Consider the following 19,478-nt stretch of genomic DNA (forward strand, 5'->3'; position numbering starts at 1 on the left):
CAAATGGTTAAATAATTGATTGTAAAGTATGTGTGCACTTTAGTGTGATGTGTGGCAATGTAGGTGTCTATGAGTTTTGATGAGTGGACCCTTATGTTAGACTGCCATAGTTAAGTGTGTTTTAGGCTATAATGCTGAACGTTGTAATGAGAATTTGTGTCTCTATTTGCTTGTGTGTGTGGGTATTTGCAGGTTAAGGTTACAGTAACAGCTAGAGAAGGGGATACATTTAATGTAGTTTGTGCTTGATGGTATTTATAATCTTTTGGGGTTTATGTTGGAGTTATGGCTAATGAAGGGGATACATTTAGTGTAGTTTGTGCTTGATGGTATTTATAATCTTTTGGGGTTTATGTTGGAGTTATGGCTAATGAAGGGGATACATTTAGTGTAGTTTGTGCTTGATGGTATTTATAATCTTTTGGGGTTTATGTTGGAGTTATGGCTAATGAAGGGGATACATTTAGTGTAGTTTGTGCTTGATGGTATTTATAATCTTTTGGGGTTTATGTTGGAGTTATGGCTAGTGAAGGGTATACATTTAGTGTAATTTACGCTTGATGGTGTTTGTGATATTTCTGGGTTTGTGTCTGGCTGTCCTGTGTGACTGCTTCACACTGCATAACTGGCTTCTGATTCCATCAGTTTCCATTTGCAAACTGGGTAACAATGGAAGCAGTACATGTGATCTGGCCCAAAAAATGGATGTATCAGAGCTCTAAAAAGTTTGATTTCAGTCAATTATGTGAATAATATTTAATTTCTAAAAACTATGATGGATGTAAATATTAACATTTGTTGTTAAAGTACAACCAACTGCGGTGGTGGTGCTGCGGTAGCGTTGTCGCCTCATAGCAAAACGTTGTCCCGTTCGATTCTCAACTAGAGCATCTTCTGTGTGGAGGCATATGTGAATGGGGTGTACCTTCATTGAAGGTTGTGCATCAGGGCTGGTAACCCGGTACGTAAAAATCCACTACCCATCATTAGCGGACCGGAGTTCCGCTGTGGTGACCCCTAACTGGGAAAAGCCGAAAGACACAAACATTTGTTAAAGAACAACCACATTTTATATCTCAGCATTCTTCTTTATGTGTTATACATTGTCAGGTTAGCTAACTTAATTTCATGTGACTTTAGCAAAACTATGTACCTAATGTCAGTCTAGCAATAATTTGGCAGAAATACTGTATTATGTTAAGAAGCAATGCATGCAGGTTCATCTTTATTTCACTGTAACTCCTTAATTTCATTAGAAAATCATGCCCGTTGATAAATATTGTGTTAAATTGTGTCTTAATTTACCCTATATGCTTTAAAGTTCTATTAGTCTTGTCTACAGATATGAACAAAATATAACAAGAGTGCTAAGATGAAATACAGTACAAAGGCAGACATACCAAAATAGTAGTCACGATGTAAGTCTTGTTCTGTATGCTTACAGTATCATTTCGTCCTGAGGCATCCAAGGCTGACAGAACAAACTTTTCATCCTCATTCCAAAACCCAATCTGTACAAATAAAGAAAAAAAACAAATAAATAATTTGTGGAAGTTTAATTTGAACAATTCAAAGGAATGCTTGTTCTATGAATAGTAAACAAAAACATAGGATGCCTATTTACATATTGGCAATGTTCCTCTACAAACCTAAATAAATATGGTTTTAACAAATTTTTCCAGGTTCTGACTGAATGGTTAGTCCATTTTGTAGTGGATCTTATACTATAAAATTCATATTAACCATAATAACTTTCAACCTGCTGCATACAAAGTAGTGACCACATTTTGCACACGGTAAGCTCAACAATCTTGTTGTTCTAAAGTAATAGATCATTGTATTATGGCAAATTCAGGAATAAAACTGAATCATTATTTTCCCCGTGGGTATCATAACTTTCAAGACTTATCAAAAATATCACATTAAGAATCATAAGAACCCTATAGGAATACCTGTAATCTAAAATAATTACACAAAATTTAGTGCCTCCCAGTCATTATTATTTACTTAATACTGTGTCTGTTTATTTTTCCACAGGTTGTTTTGAGTCTTTTTCTTTCCAGCCACACTATTTTCCTTAAGTCTCTCAAGAATACTGCAAATTCACCCGTGTGTGTGTGTGTCTGTGTGTGTGCTTGTGTATAGATACACACACACACACACACACACACACACACACACACACACACACACACACACACACACATACTGCTCATACTACTGCACACATCTATGTACACAATGCACTGCATAAGCATGTTCACATGGCTTCTTTTACTTCTTACTTAACCTCACTCATAACTTGATTTCCTCCTTTGACTATAATGGGGGAACACAGCATTTTGTCAATGCTAATTTATACAGCTGAGTAACTCCTTGAATCACTCAGGTGCTTGACTCCTCCCACTGGCAGTTAGGGTAGAGGAGAGATATTATAGCAATAACCCACGCCTGGGTGTGGGTAATGCGGGATTTACCCACGGTTGGCGTGGTTTGGTCCCGAGTGAAGCCGAGGACCAAACAAAGACAACCGTGGGTAAATCCCGCATTACCCACACCCAGAAGTGAGTTATTGCTATTATACTATGACATTATTTAAGAAAAGAAATAATTACTTTTCTTAAATAATGGCATTGTATAATTCCTCTTTGCTGCCCTTTCGCAGCTGTCTGGCATCCGCGGCAGTTCTGATGTACTGTGCATGCCTATGCAGTACATCAGAGCTGTGACCAAAAGCAACGGAGAAAGCAAGATCTCCATTGCTTTTTACTGTTTCGCTATGTTAAATGGGTTTAACATAGCAAGACAGCTTTAAAATAAGCAACGGAGATGTCCGTTGCTTATTTTAAAGCTGTCTCGCTATGTTAAACCCATTTAACATAGCGAGACAGGTTTAAAAAAAAAGCAATGGAGAAAGCAAGATCTCCGTTGCTTTTTACACACTGTGTCGCTATGTTAAAGGAGTTTAACATAGCGAGACAGTGTTTTAAAAGAGACATATACTAATGGAAAAAGTCCGGGCGACCGGACCTTTTTCCATTAGTATAAGTCGATTTACAACGTGCACGCTGGCCAATCAGCATGCACATTTTGGAATATTAATGGGGGGTCATGGTATAATAGTTTATTTAGGTATGGCAGGCATTACTCATATGTAAATGATGACTGGCTGAAACTTCTGCAGCTATCTTATGTATATGGGACAGCTTTCCCTCCTGTGTGTAACTCATTCTCTCTTTCATGCTCATCAGTGCTGCTGGTATCAGCCTTATCAAAGACAACTTTGTTCTTTTTGTTAGCACTTTGCCTAATTTTGCAGCCAGCTTGGATAGTTCCTACTATGAGTTTCTTGTCATAGCCACGTCAATGCTGCAGGATGTGTTGTTACTGATTTTCTTAAAAGTTACATGCTTTCATCATTGCTAGATAGTAAATGTAAATGCTTATCCCAAGTTTAGCTACTATATTAGTGTGATTATAATACAGAGATTTGTGACATTTGCTGCAGTAAACAGACCACCAAAAAGTTTAAACTATTTATTTTATCAGTTTATCCTGTTAATTGTGAACAAAAGTAATTTTATACAGCTAGCTAAATATAGATAATTTTGTTTAATTTGGATGAATATTCAAATTATTGAATGCTGTTTTGCAAGCTGAAGCCACCAAATCCACTTAATGCAGGCTCATGTGTGTGCAAGATTGTGACACAATAGGAAATGGAACTTTGACCCTGCCTGCTGTTGTACAGTTTCTGAGTTGGTATATATAATTAGCACTTGGTGTGGTTGAGTGGGGGGGGTTACTCCTTTATAAACATTTGCTTTTTTTCATTGTTTTTTGTTTCAATGCTTTTAAAACACTATGGCAGCCCCACAATGAAAAATTAAACATAATTTCTCCACAAAAAATATGTTATCGGTTAGTTCACATGACTTTAAAACCGACAGAAAAAAAAAGATCTCCCATTAAAAGTATGTTACAGTCTTGAGACAGCAATAAAACACAGGACTCCTGGATTTAAAATAATACCCCTGAAGAGGAAAATAATAAAACATCAGTAAATATAAGAAAATGAATTTTTTTTTGCCCAAAGTAAAGAAAACAAAAGCTGACCACTGATCCTCAAAAGCCTCAGAGGAAGGTACTCTTCAGTGGGAATAAAGCTCTGAAGGGCTTTGCATCCATACTTGTCTTTTCATCTGCTTAGCTTGACCTGCTTGACAGTTTGGACATGTGTAAGGTACCCTGAAAATTTGAAAGCTGGTTGGCTGTTATATACTTGGCAAGATATAACCCATATAGCTAAGGTTACTGCAGCAGTGATCAGTATGAAGAACATCATTTAGGATAAAAAAAAAAACTTTGTTGTAAGCTAAAACAATATTCCTGTTTTTCACAGCTCCTTAGTGTTAAAAGAATGTGTTCTTCTAATGATGATTTTGTTTAAAAATTATAAAACCGCTGCACCAATGGTCCCAGCCAAATGTTTATTCATTAAAGTTTTAGCGCTTTTGTTCCAAAACACAGGAACTTCTATTAAGACTATTTTGAAAATCAAATCTAATTGTGTATCATAATATTACAAGGTCAATAATATTTGCAATTTTTTATACCTTTACATGAACATTTTATGATAGAATACTTTTTATAACATCCATCAACTTTTTCTTACTTATTTTTATGAAAGCTTTTAAACAACTTTTTACAGTTACATTATTTGAAGAAATATTTATTGACAAATATTTATTTTATGCAACATATTTCATGGAAGTATATTCTATGCAAGTATATTTTAGTGTGTATCTTTAGTCTTACCTTTTAGTGTGTATCTACAAGTGTGTGTTCCATTAAATGCTGCTGGTCTACGCATGGCGTCTTTTTCTGAAGTTTTAAAAAGGAAGGAAGTTACATTTTTTACAGTTTCTGATGAAGTTCCTGTGTTTTGTAAGGAAAAAGTGAAAACTCTGGTGAATAAATGCTTGGCTGGAACTGTTGGTGCAGTGTTTTTATTATTTTTAAGCTTACATGGTGCAACGTTTTATGGTTTATTTTACCCAATGATGATGATGTTAATTTTACTCAAGATTTAACAGAGAGGTTTATACAAAGGGATTATAAGTTCAGTTTGGTTAAGGCAGCCCAAGAAAAGACTGATCAGAAAGGTACAAGTGAGTTACTGAAATATACTGAAAAATCTAATGTCTCTCATACATATTAGGACACTGTTACAGTCGAAAAAGAAACGGCAGAACTTTTGCCCGCCCACTGCCAATTTACATACAGCAAAAAGGAAACAATATTGGATGATGATTTAATCATTATAATTACGTTATTGATTATGTGAAAGCTCCCAACCAGTTCAGCCTATGGGGGGAACCCTGATTTTATTAACACCTTTGTGGTGTGGAACGTCACACTTCTAGCGGCTAGTCACATCCTTGCATTTCAGAACATTTTCTGAAAAGCCAACTTAAAAAGAATAAGATAATCAAATGTAAATATATTGTAAACAATAAGAACTATTAAAACTGAACAAATAACAATGTTATCTGTAAGAATGATTCTTCACAGTGATAATAGTCAGTGCAATCAGTTTTTCCATAAAAACTAAAACATATAATGTACACAAACACAGAATAATATTTTTTTACAAAATGTAAATAAATTATATCTCGAAAACAGTACAATCTTGACATATATTGCTAGAACAATTTTGCTAACAACACAAAAGCTTTCACATGACATCAATAAATTCCTCACTTACTGCATATTTATTAAAATATTTACAGAAATATGAACTCATATGCTTAATTGCATCATTAGCAATATAAATAATGCTGAATATTTCTCAAGACGTGCAACTTACAGTACAAATTTCAACAATATCTAAGGTTTCACCTACTATCATGCAACAGCTTAAAATTACAAACATAACTTCCGTGATTATTGCCAAATATAAACCCTTCCACATGTCAAAATTTAGAAAAGCATAATTTGGAATAAAAAAGCAACTTTATTAGAAACCAGGGACAATGTGCAAAAACAGAAATGAACTTGTGCCTTGGCATACGCCTTCAAGGTTCAAAAGTTTTAAACAAAGTCAAGCACTTAAATAATTCCTCTATTAGAACATTACTAAACAGAAAAATAGAATGTACCAGAATGCATAAAGTAAAAGTAATTCAGTTGAATCAAATGAGCTCATAGAATAACAATAATTATGTCAATAATAATAATAATAATAATAAGCCAGTTGAATACAAAAATACACATAGCCTAACTGCTATGAAATGAGGTTCCAAGATGCTTCCAAAGCTGTTATATTAAATATTTCATAAGTAATTCATTATTAAGGCCCTTCGATTGCAAAGCATCATAAGTGAAAATAAACCAAACCTCATTCTATAATAACACATCAGAAGGATCTAAATATAAATCAGAACTGCGGGTAATGCTACTCAATGCTAGAAGTCTAAATCTCAAAATGCACTCACTCGAGGCACTCCTTAAAATGGAGAACATCGATATCTGTGCAGTGAATGAGACCTGGTTCAAGGCTCAAGAGAGCACCCCTGCACTACCAGGCTATAACTCATACCGCACTTTTCGGCCATGTAACCTGGACCGAAACACCAAAGGCAGAGGTGTGTCCATATTCATTAAGGATATCCACACCTCAAGGGTAGTTGCTCAGCATAATGCATCAGAGGTTATCCAAGTGCAACTAACTCTGGGCAAAACTTCAATCCAAATTGTAACTTGCTACAGATCCCCTACCATGCCACATGATTCCAACTCCTCTTTTCTTGATGTACTGGAAAATATTAGGTTTCAACCAAACACCCTAATAATGGGTGACTTCAACTACCTCACCATTAACTGGGAAAACTACTAGTGTACCAACTACTTAGCTCAACGCTTTCTGGAATTCATAAACTCCAATGCCCTGGATCAACTTATCCACACCCCCACCAGGGGCAACAATATCCTAGACCTAGTCATTACCAACATGAGTGACCAGTGTTCCACACCTGAAGTCAACTCCTCATTGGTCAGATCCAACCATAAGCTAATCACCCTTGATATCCACATCCTGCCCCCACCCCCCATTAAGGAAACCACAGTCAAAAATTTCTCCAAAGCCAACTTCATGCTTCTTAAGACAGAAGTGGTGAACATCATGACACCCATGCAGATGGACAATACAGTTACAACTGCTGAATCCTACACAAATGCAATCTATAAGCACTTACACGAGTGCATGGATCGTGCAATCCTCCAAAAAAAGAAAGCCAATCTGGTGGCCCCCTGCCATTAACAAACTGTACAACAGAAGAAAGAAACTGTTGCAAAAGAGAGTAAAATCCCATGAGTGGAGGAGCTCCCTGGTCAGCCTCAGTAAGAAGCTGAGATCCCTTATAAGATCATCCAAAGCTAGCTACAAAACCAAAATTGCCACTAATTCTAAGGACAACCACAAAGCATTCTATAGTATGTCAACAATCTCGACATCAACACCCAGATCTGCTCTGTGTTACAGCACAATGGCACGAAAATTACAGAACCAACTGATATTGCCAACATCCTGGCAAATAGGTTCAGTGCTAAATTTCACCTCCCCTCAATCCCTAAAGGGCCTATATCTATACAGGAAGAATGCAGAGTCCCTGTAATCACAACTACACAGGTAAAAGCTGCACTCTCTAAAGCCAAAAACACAGCATCTGTGGGACTGGACAACATCCCAGGCTGCGTTTTACACGAACTTCAGAATAAATTGGCTCCCCACCTAAACACCATGTTCCATAATAGCCTTGCATCAAGCTTTGTGCCCACTGAATGGCGCACAGCAACAGTTATCCCACTCCACAAAGGGGGAGCAACCACTGATCCTGGGAACTATCGCCCTATTAGCCTGAAGCGCCTGGTCTGCAAGGCCATGGAATGTATCATCATGGAACTCATAAACAAAGACATTGGTAACCTCCAAACTTTGGATCCCACCCAGTTCAGGTTTGTGAAAGGCAGATCATGCCTCCTGACCCTGATCAACTTCTTTGAGACAGTCACAAAAGCCGTAGATGAGGGTAAGGTGGTTCACACAGCCTATCTTGACCTCGCAAAGGCTTTTGAAAACATCCCCCATTCTGGAATTATAGCTAAACTCACTGAACTAGATATAAATCCCTACATCACAAGATAGGTTGCCAACTGGCTCACTGACAGAACCCACACTGTAAAAGTTGCAGACTCCAAATCTGACCACAAACCAGTGACAAGTGGAGTGCCACAGGGTTCAGTCCTGGGACCTCTCCTATTTGGTATCTACTTCTCTGAAGTACAGGCTAACACAGAAGGCCTCTGGCTAATGAAGTTTGCAGATGACTACAAACTAGGAGCCATAGTCAAGTCCCCAAATGATGTGGACATCCTAATGAAGGGCCTCGCTGAGACAGACGCCTGGTGTCAGAGCCATGGCCTCAAGCTCAATGCCAAAAACTGCAGTGTCATCCCCTTTAGTAAAAACTCTGTACCCATGAACTACCACATAGGCAGCAATCTACTTAACACTGAATGTGTGATAAGAGACCTTGGGACCCAGGTGGACAGTAGTCTCTCCTTTGATAGTCACATCGCCACAGTAGTCAGGAAGTCCTTCTACATGGCACACCTCATCATAAAAGGTTTCTCATCCAGGAAAAAAAGACATCATTGTTCCCCTCTACTCATCACTCATTAGACCCATTATAAAAGAGTACAACACCCCTTTTGGAATGTACCTCACAAGAGGATTGCTGGCCTCAAACAAATGCCGTACATTGACCGTCTCAAAAATCTCCAGCTTTACTCCATAGCATATCGCCTACTCTGAGGTGATCTCTGCCTAACATGTAAAGCTACGTTAAACCCAGAGCTGTTGGACATGCTACACCTAAAGAAATCCCAATCCCTCCAAACTACACGCTCTAGGGACCTAAACATTGTCACCACAATATACAGGACATGCTGGAGGGATAGATTCCTGTCTCAGAGACTTCCCATACTCTGGAACAGGCTACCCATCTATGTCAAGCAAAGTTCTTCATTAGCACTCTTCAAGAAAAATCTTGATGAGTGGATAGGAAATATGAACTACACCCCAAGGATCACTTCTGTGTCTCTGCTCAACAGTGGCACAGGAAAATAACTTTCTTGGGTGGCATAAGCCAGGGAACCTTGTTGGCTAGGCTTATGTAGGCCCTTGGGCCAATAGCCTAGTACCAACCTATGAACCTAAAAACATGTCAGCACATACATTATAAAGAACCTCAATAAATCTGTATTAATATTATGACATTTAAAAAAAGTTAGAGCTAAAAAAAAAAAAAAAAAAAAAAAAACAATTGTTAGGTTAGAGTCTTGGAGGAGGAACTGACCCTTTATAAATGAGATAAGCTGCAATCAGATCAGTGGCACTTTGATCAAAATGATTGGTTCCCATGGGAGTGTACAACACTTCAGAGATCTCAATGACCATCATCAGTAAGGGGTAAGATGACCACTGGAAATGAACGGTATCATCCTCATTCTTTTGGGGTATGTCAACTACAAGGCCAGCAGCAATGTCAGGCAAGGCATAGGAAAGAGTGGTTACAGAACATTGTTACATATGTGAATACTATAAACAGACAAGAAGAAGGCAAAGGGAGGAAAAACTTTCGGAACATCTGAATGGGACATAAGAAGAAAATACTGGTGAAGACAATATTTCTTGTTCTGTTATTGATGACTCTATTTACATTACTTGTCCATTTAATGTTTGTGATTCAATTGTATTACGTGGTGATGTAACTTAATAATGTGTTGCAAGAAAAATCCTATCTTGTTCTCAGTGTGGGAGGATGCACCTTTCTATACCCTCTTATTTAAATACACAATAGCCGCATTCAATAACTGAAGAGAACAATGGCTACACATTATCACATCATTGCTGGTGCACAAAAAGAAAAGCTACTGGCTATAATCTTCTGTAACAAACACTCATATCCAAACTAAACATTAGTGAGTGAAACCTGTTAAGTCACCTGTAACTCTACAAACACTATTTAACTATAATGGTAGTGGACTTTCATTGTATCATTGTCTTTGACTGACAGCATTATTACTCACTGCAGCTTTAAGTTACTGAAATCACAACTTGCAATAACAAATGATTGCTGCATCTATAGTCAGTCACATTTATGAAACATAGCAAAGCTCCCCACATGGTGTTGCACTTACTATATAATTATTTTTGTGGGGGTATTTTAATGAGTACTGTTAAGGATAAGTAAGATGGTTTGTAAGGAATTACTACCATACTTTTTACGAAGTAGAAACTAGATAAGGTTCAAAACTGTCAGCTCTTCTCTCCAGTGTTGAACTCCCAGATGATTCTTCTTTATAAGAAATTAATGCTAGTGTAGTTTCTTTCTCTAGACCTTCAGTCAATATGTGCTAAAACATTTTTTTAAAAAATATTTAGCTTAATTAAAGCTTGTTTTGAACTGTCAAAGCTTCACATAACAGACATAACAGATACAAAGTGGGCAGGGGGCTTTGCCGCCCTGGTCCAGCTTAATAATATATACTAACCCTAACCCACATCTTAAAGTAACAAAAAAACAAAAAAAACTTCTCATAAAACTATCACTGTTCATACAAAATTGAGCTGAATGTTGTTAGGTTTTGGATAGTGCATCAGAAAAGGAAATTTGTTTCCTTTTTGATGTCCTATGTGTCAATGTGTTATGTGAGAGATATATGAGGTTTCTCACCAAGAACATTCAGGGTCTTCAACACATGACCTACATGGACAGACTGAAGGCCCTGTCACTGTACTCTGTAGCTTACAGACTGTTGAGAGGCGACTTCTCCCTGGCCTAAAGAGCAGTCTCGGTCCCTGCCCTAATGGAAATGCTGCACATCTGCAAGTCAGATGGGTCAAGATTCACTCACTCTAGGGATCTTAACCAATTCTGCGACATTAACAGGACATGCTGGAGAGACAGATATGTCTTCCAGAGATTGCCATTCCTCTGGAACAAACTCCCAATTCACATAAAACAGAGCTCCTCAATGACCCTATTTAAGCATAACTTAGACAACTGGATGGGAGACTGTAAATTTATCCCGGGAGTGTCACCTACATCCATCTTGTATAAGGGCTGTCAGTGCTGATCATATACTGCAAACATACACCATGCAATGTGGTCAATATGGGAACAAGGGCATAACATAGCAAGGCTTCTAAAGGGCCTAGTAACCTCCTATGAACCTATAATGTTTGGTTGACATGTTTTGGTTACTGTTTTGTGTCAACCAAGTAATGTGAAGACAAATCATTATATCTATAGTCTAAATAAATATATATATATATATATATATATATATATATATATATATGCATAGAGAGAGAGAGACAGATAGTTATGTGTGTGTGTGTGTGTGTGTGTGTGTGTGTGTGTGTGTGTGTGTGTGTGTGTATATATGGTTCCTCTGCATTTTATTGATGAATGCAATGGGGGTTATGTACTGTTGAAAATGTGGATAACCAAGAGGTGCAAATGTCGATGGTATGTTTTGTCGAGACAGGTGAGTGTGTTTGGGCTGGAGGGGGTGAAATGGTTTCTGGATGTGTTTATGAGTTAGGTTTAGCATCTGGGATAGGTGAAGGATAGGAGTTGTATGTTTATGTGGGACTGTATTTTAGGATTAGGGTCAGAGTTAGGTAAGAGGATAGAGGTAACGTTTTTTGCATGTGTATGGTTTTGTGTTTGTGAGTGTCTCTTGTGTACTGGCAGAGTTTCATGAAGTTTTTTATTAAGGTAAGGTGTAGGATTAGGGTTGGGACTAGGGACAAATATACAGTTAGCACCCATTACTAAGTTAGACAGGGGTAAACTATCCCTTCCCCCTACCCTAATCCCACACTTTACCTTGATAAAAATCTTCTTGTAGCACTTTCAGTATTCAGACAAATATGAGGCTAATGGTATTGTAGTTCACTATTTGTTGTGTTTGATATTCTGTATATTTGAAAATACTTTGTCAATGTTTTCATTTCAACATTAAATACGTTCAATCATACAGAATAAAATGATATGTCATATATATATATATATATTTATATATATATATATATATATATTTATATACATACATAATATACATACATGTATATTATGTGCGTATATATGCATTTATTTGCGTATTTAGCCATGTAAATACCCATCACCTCCACGTAGGCCTATGTGCATTGATGAAACACACGCATGGTATGGACTACTTCTTAGACAAAAATGAATTTTAGAGACAGACTGACACACCATTTGTAATTCAGTTGGGTATTTAAATGAAAGTTTTGCTAAAAGGCCTTATAAATCAGACAACTGGAGTGAACTGATCTATTTTTTGGTTTCTTTGCTTTAAACAATGATCACACACACATCCAAATGTTGGAGCATCACTTCCACATTTTTTCCAATTCACTGACATGACAATTTCTTTTAGTCAGCACAAACTCTGAAAATATGGCGCTGCTTGTTCATTTGCATCAGCTAACACTAGAGCCAGGAATCTGTGGGATCTGTCAGTGTACTGCAGAGGAAAGGAAAGCAGAGCCAGGAATCTGTGGGATCTGTCAGTGTACTGCAGAGGAAAGGAAAGCAGAGCCAGGAATCTGTGGGATCTGTCAGTGTACTGCAGAGGAAAGGAAAGCAAAGCCAGGAATCTGTGGGATCTGTCAGTGTACTGCAGAGGAAAGGAAAGCAAGGACGGAATTAGTGCCCAAGTATATTCAACCATGTAGTGACCTGTTTTTATACGAGTGGGACAGTATAAGACACCTTTACCGTTCTGAACTGGGAACAGAGTTTTGCACTAATTCATTTATTCTTTCATTTATCCAACATTATTCATATTTTATTAACAGATTATGCTACACAGGGCCAGGCAATTTCAGCATCAATTTTTGCATAAAAGTTCCACAAACACTACAAATAAAATATATTTTGGATACAACTATCAACTATAAAAACAAATCTTAATGTAATCACCACACTGAATTTGTTCCCTACTTAAACAGAGACCATGGCTACATATAAACATGTTTAGATGATATGATGACTAAATGTAAAGCAAATTATGCTAAACAGCAATCCAATTAAGAATGTCTGCTTTGTATTTTAAAACAACATTCTCTAAAAATGATACTCCACATACCTTTAAAATGATAGTTAAAGATAAACATCCCTTGCATAAAAATCTGGTTTTATAATTTAGAAAACTCTCTCTTTAAATAAGTATCTTAAGCTCCAAGTGTTGCACAGATTTAAACAACTGTGAAACATAACAGAAATGATTTTTCTAGAAGTCAAATCAAAGTCAATGCAGCAACCACAGGGTAAGCTACAAAACAGAAACAAGTGATAAGATTCTTATGACAATGTTGTTCTAAGGTTTTAGCACTTGGGGAGCGTTAATTGTGACAGTCTGCTTCTCTCAAAGATAGCAACACATACTAGTGCAAACTGGATATACTCCTAATGCTTGAAGTCTGTGGAGCAGAAGAAAATATGTAAAACAAATGTAATACAATAAGAATGCGTCAAGTACCTCAATTTAAAATTCTAAGATGTTCTGATATCCTGTGGAACTGCATAACATACAGGATAAAGTCGACTGTTTAGTACCCTACTGAAGTTAGCCATACCTCTCAACTATACAGATTTTCACAGAATGTCCAGATTTTTGCCTCATGTGTTCACCTGTATTTCATAAAAGTGTTGTTTTCCATCAAATCCCTACCAAATCATTGAGGACTGAAGTAAGATCATAATGACAAGACATTTAAAATTCAGACTTCATACCATTCAAAAAATTCATGCTATTGCAAAACCTGCTATTCTATCAACTTTCTAGGTTGGTAAAAGCATTATTTAAAACATGTCCCGATTTTTGGGCTGTTCTCCCTCCATTGCTTTTGGCATTGTCCAGATTTCTTGCTCTAAGAGTTTGAGAGGTATGAGTTAGACTCTTGCATGATAAATGTAATTATCAGAAAACCATTTCTTCCCATCTACTAATAATACTCTGTCTCACCTCTTCCACTCTCCTGCAGTGACCCTGTGCACATCTGCTGTAAGAAGTGGTGACCACTAGTAAAATGTGCTATAAACATTTTATTAAACCTGGAATGAACCAGTCACTGCTCCAGATTAAAGGGTGATAATGAACAGAAACCTCATAAGATAATGTATATTTACTAGACCCTTGATTTCTCCTGTCCACCTGGTGAATCTGGGCATACTGGGGCAATGCAGCAACTGCCTCATGTACACAGACAACCCTCACCTCCTTCCACCCAACACTATAACCTGTGAGAGATGCACTTACATAGCCAAACTGGAAGCAAACCTCTCTCCAGCCAAGATTGTGCTAGACAGTCAAGGGGAGAAGGTTAACACCTGCACTACACCTCAAGCAACACATAGCCCTTCACAACCCACACCATCAACACCCACACATAGCAACACTAAACCCATATATACAGAGGCCCTTAACATTAACCTGCCCAAGCAACAAGGACCTACGAAGCTGAAATGCAAACAAACACCAGTCACAACCAAAGTGACACATGGCTCATAACACCAGTGTGCCACCCAACAACAGCCCCTAGGGCAAGACAACGTACCCAACATTTTAGTCATAAGTGATTCTATAGTCAGGCACACTGATGTTCCACTTACCAGGCTGATCAAGGAGAAAATTACAGTCAGCTGCCTGTTGGGTGCCAGGATCTGCCACATAACACATGAACTCAAGTCACTTCGCAACAAGTACAAATATGACTCTGTCATTGTCCATGTTGGAGTGATTGACTTGGGACGTACCTCCCTGGACTACATGAAGAGAGACATGGAAGAGCTCTCGGATCATGTGGCCCAGGCAGGTATGACCCTAGCCCTGAGTAGCATCCTGCCTTTGTCCAGAATGATACCACAGTATAAGGACAAAATGACTGACTTCAACAATTGGCTAAGCTTCTGGTGTCATTTAAAGGGGATCTAGTATCTGTCTGCCTGGGACGACATGATCAACAAACCACAATGCTTTGCCAGAGATGGTCTGCACCTGTCACCCCTGGGATACAGGTTACTGGCTAAAGCTCTTGCCACCACTATAGTGCCTTTTTTAGGCAAGGTTCAAAGGACACAACCACCACTGTAACAGATACAAGCATGCAAAATCTGAAGGTAAAGCTAGGAGTCTAAACCTCAAAATGCACTCTCTAGAGGCACTTCTAAAAATGGAGAACATCGTTATCTGTGCAGTAACTGTGACCTGGTTTAAGACTCCAGAGAGCAGCCCTGCAATACCAAGCTACAACTCTTACCACATTTTTTGACCACCAAACCAAGATCAAAACACTAACGGTGTAGGAGTGTCAATATTCACTCCTCTAGGCTAGTTCCCCAACACAATGCGTCTGAAATTCTCCAGGTGCAACTAAGACTAGGTAGGACTGCAATCCAAATTGTAGCTTGCTACAGATCCCCCACCATGCCCCAAGATTCACACTACACCTTCCTAAACATACTGGAAAATATTAAGATACAACCAAACACCCTAATACTGGGTGATTTCAACTACCCTGCCATTAACTGGGAAAACTCATTGGGTACCAACATCTTTTCCCAACGGTTCTTGGAATTCATAAATTCCAATGCCCATGATCAACTAACCCATTGTCCCACCAGGGGCTCCAATATCCTAGACCTGGTCATTACCAACATGGGAAATAGATGCTCCACACCAGTGGTCACCCCCCTCATTGGTCGGGTCTGAACATAAGCAAATCACCCTTGACATCCACATCCCACCCCCAACCCCCAGTAAGGAAACATCCATAAAAAACTTCTCTGAAGCCAACTTCATGCTACTTAATTCGGAAGTGACAAACTTCATGGCACCCATGCAGACGGGAGCTGAAAGTTCGACTGCTGAATCCTACACTAAGACACTGTACGAGCACATCCACTCATGCATGAATCGTGCATCCCAAATAGAACCAAGACACTCTCCTCCAAAAAAAGGAAGACAATCTGGTGGTCCCCTGCCATAAACAAACTATACAACAAAAGGAAGAAACTGTTGCAGAAAAGAGGAAAATCCCAGGATGCAAAAAACTTCCTTACCAGCATCAGTAAGAAGCTGAGATCCCTAATAAAATCCTCCAAAGCTAGTCACGAAAATAAAATTGCCAAAGATTCCAAAGTCATCCACAAGGCATTCTATAGTTATGTCAAGAATCTAAATGGCAATCCTCAGATCTGCTTTGAGCTACAACAGAATGGCATTAATTATACTGACCCCAAGGATATTGCCAATATCCTGGCAGATAGATTTATTGCCAACTTCACCCCCCTCTCACACCCTAAAGGTCCCATCTCAATACCAAAAGATTGCCAAATTCCAGTAATCATGACAACACAGGTAGAAACCGCACACTCCAAAGCTAAGAATACAGCATCCATGGGACCAGATGACATCTCGGGCTGTGTACTACATGAACTACAAAATGAATTGGCACCAAACCTAAGTGTCATGTTTAATCATAGCCTCACATCAGGCTTTCTGCCCACTGAGTGGCGCACAGCTACATCATCCCACTCCACAAGGGGGGATCCACCTTGGATCCCAGGAACTACCATCCCATCAGTCTGACGAGCCTCATCTGCAAGGGCATGGAACGCATTTTCATGGAACTTATAAACAAAGACATTGGCAACCTTCAAACACTGGACCCCACCCAGTTTGGGTTCATGAAGGGCCGATCTTGTCTCCTGAACCTGACTGACTTCTTTGAATCAGTCTCCAGAGCTGTGGACGAGGGTAAGGCAGTCCACACAGCCTATCTGGACATTGCCAAGGCCTTCGACACCATCCCACACTCTGGAATTATAGATAAACTTACTAAGCTGGGCATAAATCCTTATGTCACTTGATGGATTCCCAACTGGTTACTGACAAAACCTAGACTGTAAAAGTAGCCGACTCTAAATCCACCTCCAGACAAGTGACAAGTGGAGTACCTGAGGGTTCAGTCCTGGGACCGCTCTTGTTTGGCATCTACTTCTCTGAAGTACAGGCCAACACTAAGGGACTCTGGCTAACAAAGTTCACAGATGACTGCAAACTGGGAGCCATTATTGAACCCCCAAATGATGTGGATATTCTACAAAAGGGTCTTACAGAAACAGATGCTTGGTGCCAGAGCCATGGGCTCAAGCTTAATGCCAAGAAATGTATAGTTATCCCCTTTGGGAAAAAACATATAACCATGAATTACCACATAGGTGACTGTACACTAAACACCGAAAGTGTGATGAGAGACTTAGGGACACAGGTGGACAGTGGACTCACCTTCGATAATCACATCGCCACAACAGTCAGGAAATCCTTCCATGTGGCACACCTCATCACTAAGGACTTTTCGTACAGAAAAAAGGAGGTCATTGTCCCACTGTACTCATCCTTCATTAGACCCATTATAGAGTACACCGCCCCATTTGATATGTACCTCACAAGACATCTGCAACAGCTGGAAAGGCTGCAGAAATACCTCACTAAAAGAGTCACAGGCCTAAAGCAGATGCCCTATACTGAGTGTCTAAAAAAACTCCAGCTATACTCTGTGGTATATCGTCTACTCAGAGGCAATCTCTGCTTAACATAAAAGGCCATGTCAAACCCTGAGCTGTTGGACATGCTCCACTTAAAGAAATCCCAATCCCTCAGAGCCACATGCTCCAGGGATCTAAACCTTGTCATCACAATGAACAAAACATGCTGGAGGCATAGGTTCCTGATCCAAAGACTCCCGATATTCTGGAATAGACTGCCCATACATGTTAAGCAGAGCACCTCCTTGGCCCTCTTCAAAAATAACCTTGACGATTGGCCGGGAGATAGGAAATTCACCCTGGGGATTATGTCAGTTGCCCTGCTAGACGGGTCCAGGAAAGTAAATATTGTGGGAAGAAATATGTGGTGAATTGGCTAGGCTTATATAGGCCCTACCGCTGATAGCCTAGTACCAACCTATGAACTTATGAATATAAATCAATAATAAATCAATAGCGAAATTCCAAATAGATATCTTGTATGCAGCTGCACAGGACACATACACTGATACTCTGTGTTAATTAAGTGAATGCTTATTGAGATTTCATGTGGATGGCAATAATTTCTGGATGATTCACATTCAATGGAGAGACTGAACTTAATGGATGACCCGGAAAACTATAAAATTATATAGCAGAGTGTCACAGTGAAATAAGATCCAGAGGGAAAAAAAGTTGGATTAGTAATAGATCACTGAGCATAACTGATTTTCAAAGTGAATGGAGACATAATATTTGTACATTATTTCAGTTTGGGCAGAAAACAGACTTTTGGGATAGAAGAAGTTGCCAAACAATGGTGCATCTCCTAATTAGGTCTGTGACAACCCACCACTGGACCAGTCATCAAGGAGCCTCTATCCTCACCACTGGCAACAGTGGCGACGTTCACTGAGAGCATGACAGGTACACACACAGTATTTCCAGATGCAGCTCTCAGCATGTGCAATTTCTTTAAGAGCACACAGAGACCACAGTCAGTCTGGAACTGGTTTCTCCCTCTTTCTCCAGATCCACAATAAGACTCACCACTGGCACAGCTATAAAGCTGAGATCTCAGCTGAGTAACCAAGCCAAGACCTCCAGCACCCTCTCTGTCTAACCAGTGCTTTGTGCCCCTGCCCAAGTAGTTGACACACACTCTGAGGTTTAATTTACACACACATCACACACCTGGGAGATGGCACAGGTTTACTAGCTATGCTGCTTTCTCCATAGACTATAAGGTAGTTTCCACTGCCAGCAGTCAACTCCTTATCAGCTACTTTAGAGCCCTTAACAAAGGGTGTCCAGTCTTACTGTGTAATATTAATATTAACAGAAATGGTAGTTTGACCAAGAGCAAGGCTATTAGGAGTGGTCCACAGTGTTGCTAAATAAATACGCAAGTACTCTCAAAACTTAAATATCTCTACACAAATCATCCACACTGAAAGATTTAAATACATTTAATAATAAGTAATAAAATAACAAGAGAGTTCAAAACAACAAGACATATTTAAAACAACATTACAGGACAGTCTCAAATAAATAAAGAAAAATATCTAAACCAAGCTTCACTATATTCTTGACTATATCTAAGAGAATTATACTGTAACATGAGAACTTACTAATAGAGCAAGGCAGGTGTGATGAATGGATCTTCTAGTTGTTGTCAGGTCCAGGACAGAATGCAGAATGCTCTGCTCACTTAGAAACTTCTCAAATTAATCTCTCAAATATCACTGCTGGGATAGCTTGCAGAATGACATAACTCCTTGTCATCTGACT

At 38.8% G+C, this 19,478-nt stretch overlaps 1 protein-coding gene across 4 annotated transcripts in view; it reads right to left on the reverse strand.

The window, feature by feature from the left end:
* Positions 1–19,478, reverse strand: part of GRIA1 (glutamate ionotropic receptor AMPA type subunit 1) — a 2,520,544-nt gene that overhangs the window by 965,940 nt on the left and 1,535,126 nt on the right. For all 4 annotated transcript variants that reach the window (XM_044069490.1, XM_044069489.1, XM_044069493.1 and 1 more), the window contains exon 9: positions 1,401–1,511. In XM_044069490.1, the coding sequence (XP_043925425.1) occupies positions 1,401–1,511 (111 nt within the window). The remainder of the gene's footprint in view (positions 1–1,400; positions 1,512–19,478) is intronic.

Source organism: Protopterus annectens, chromosome 4.part0 (assembly GCF_019279795.1).
Source record: "Protopterus annectens isolate FY-2018-M chromosome 4.part0, PAN1.0, whole genome shotgun sequence".
In the NCBI taxonomy this organism is placed as follows: domain Eukaryota; kingdom Metazoa; phylum Chordata; order Ceratodontiformes; family Protopteridae; genus Protopterus; species Protopterus annectens.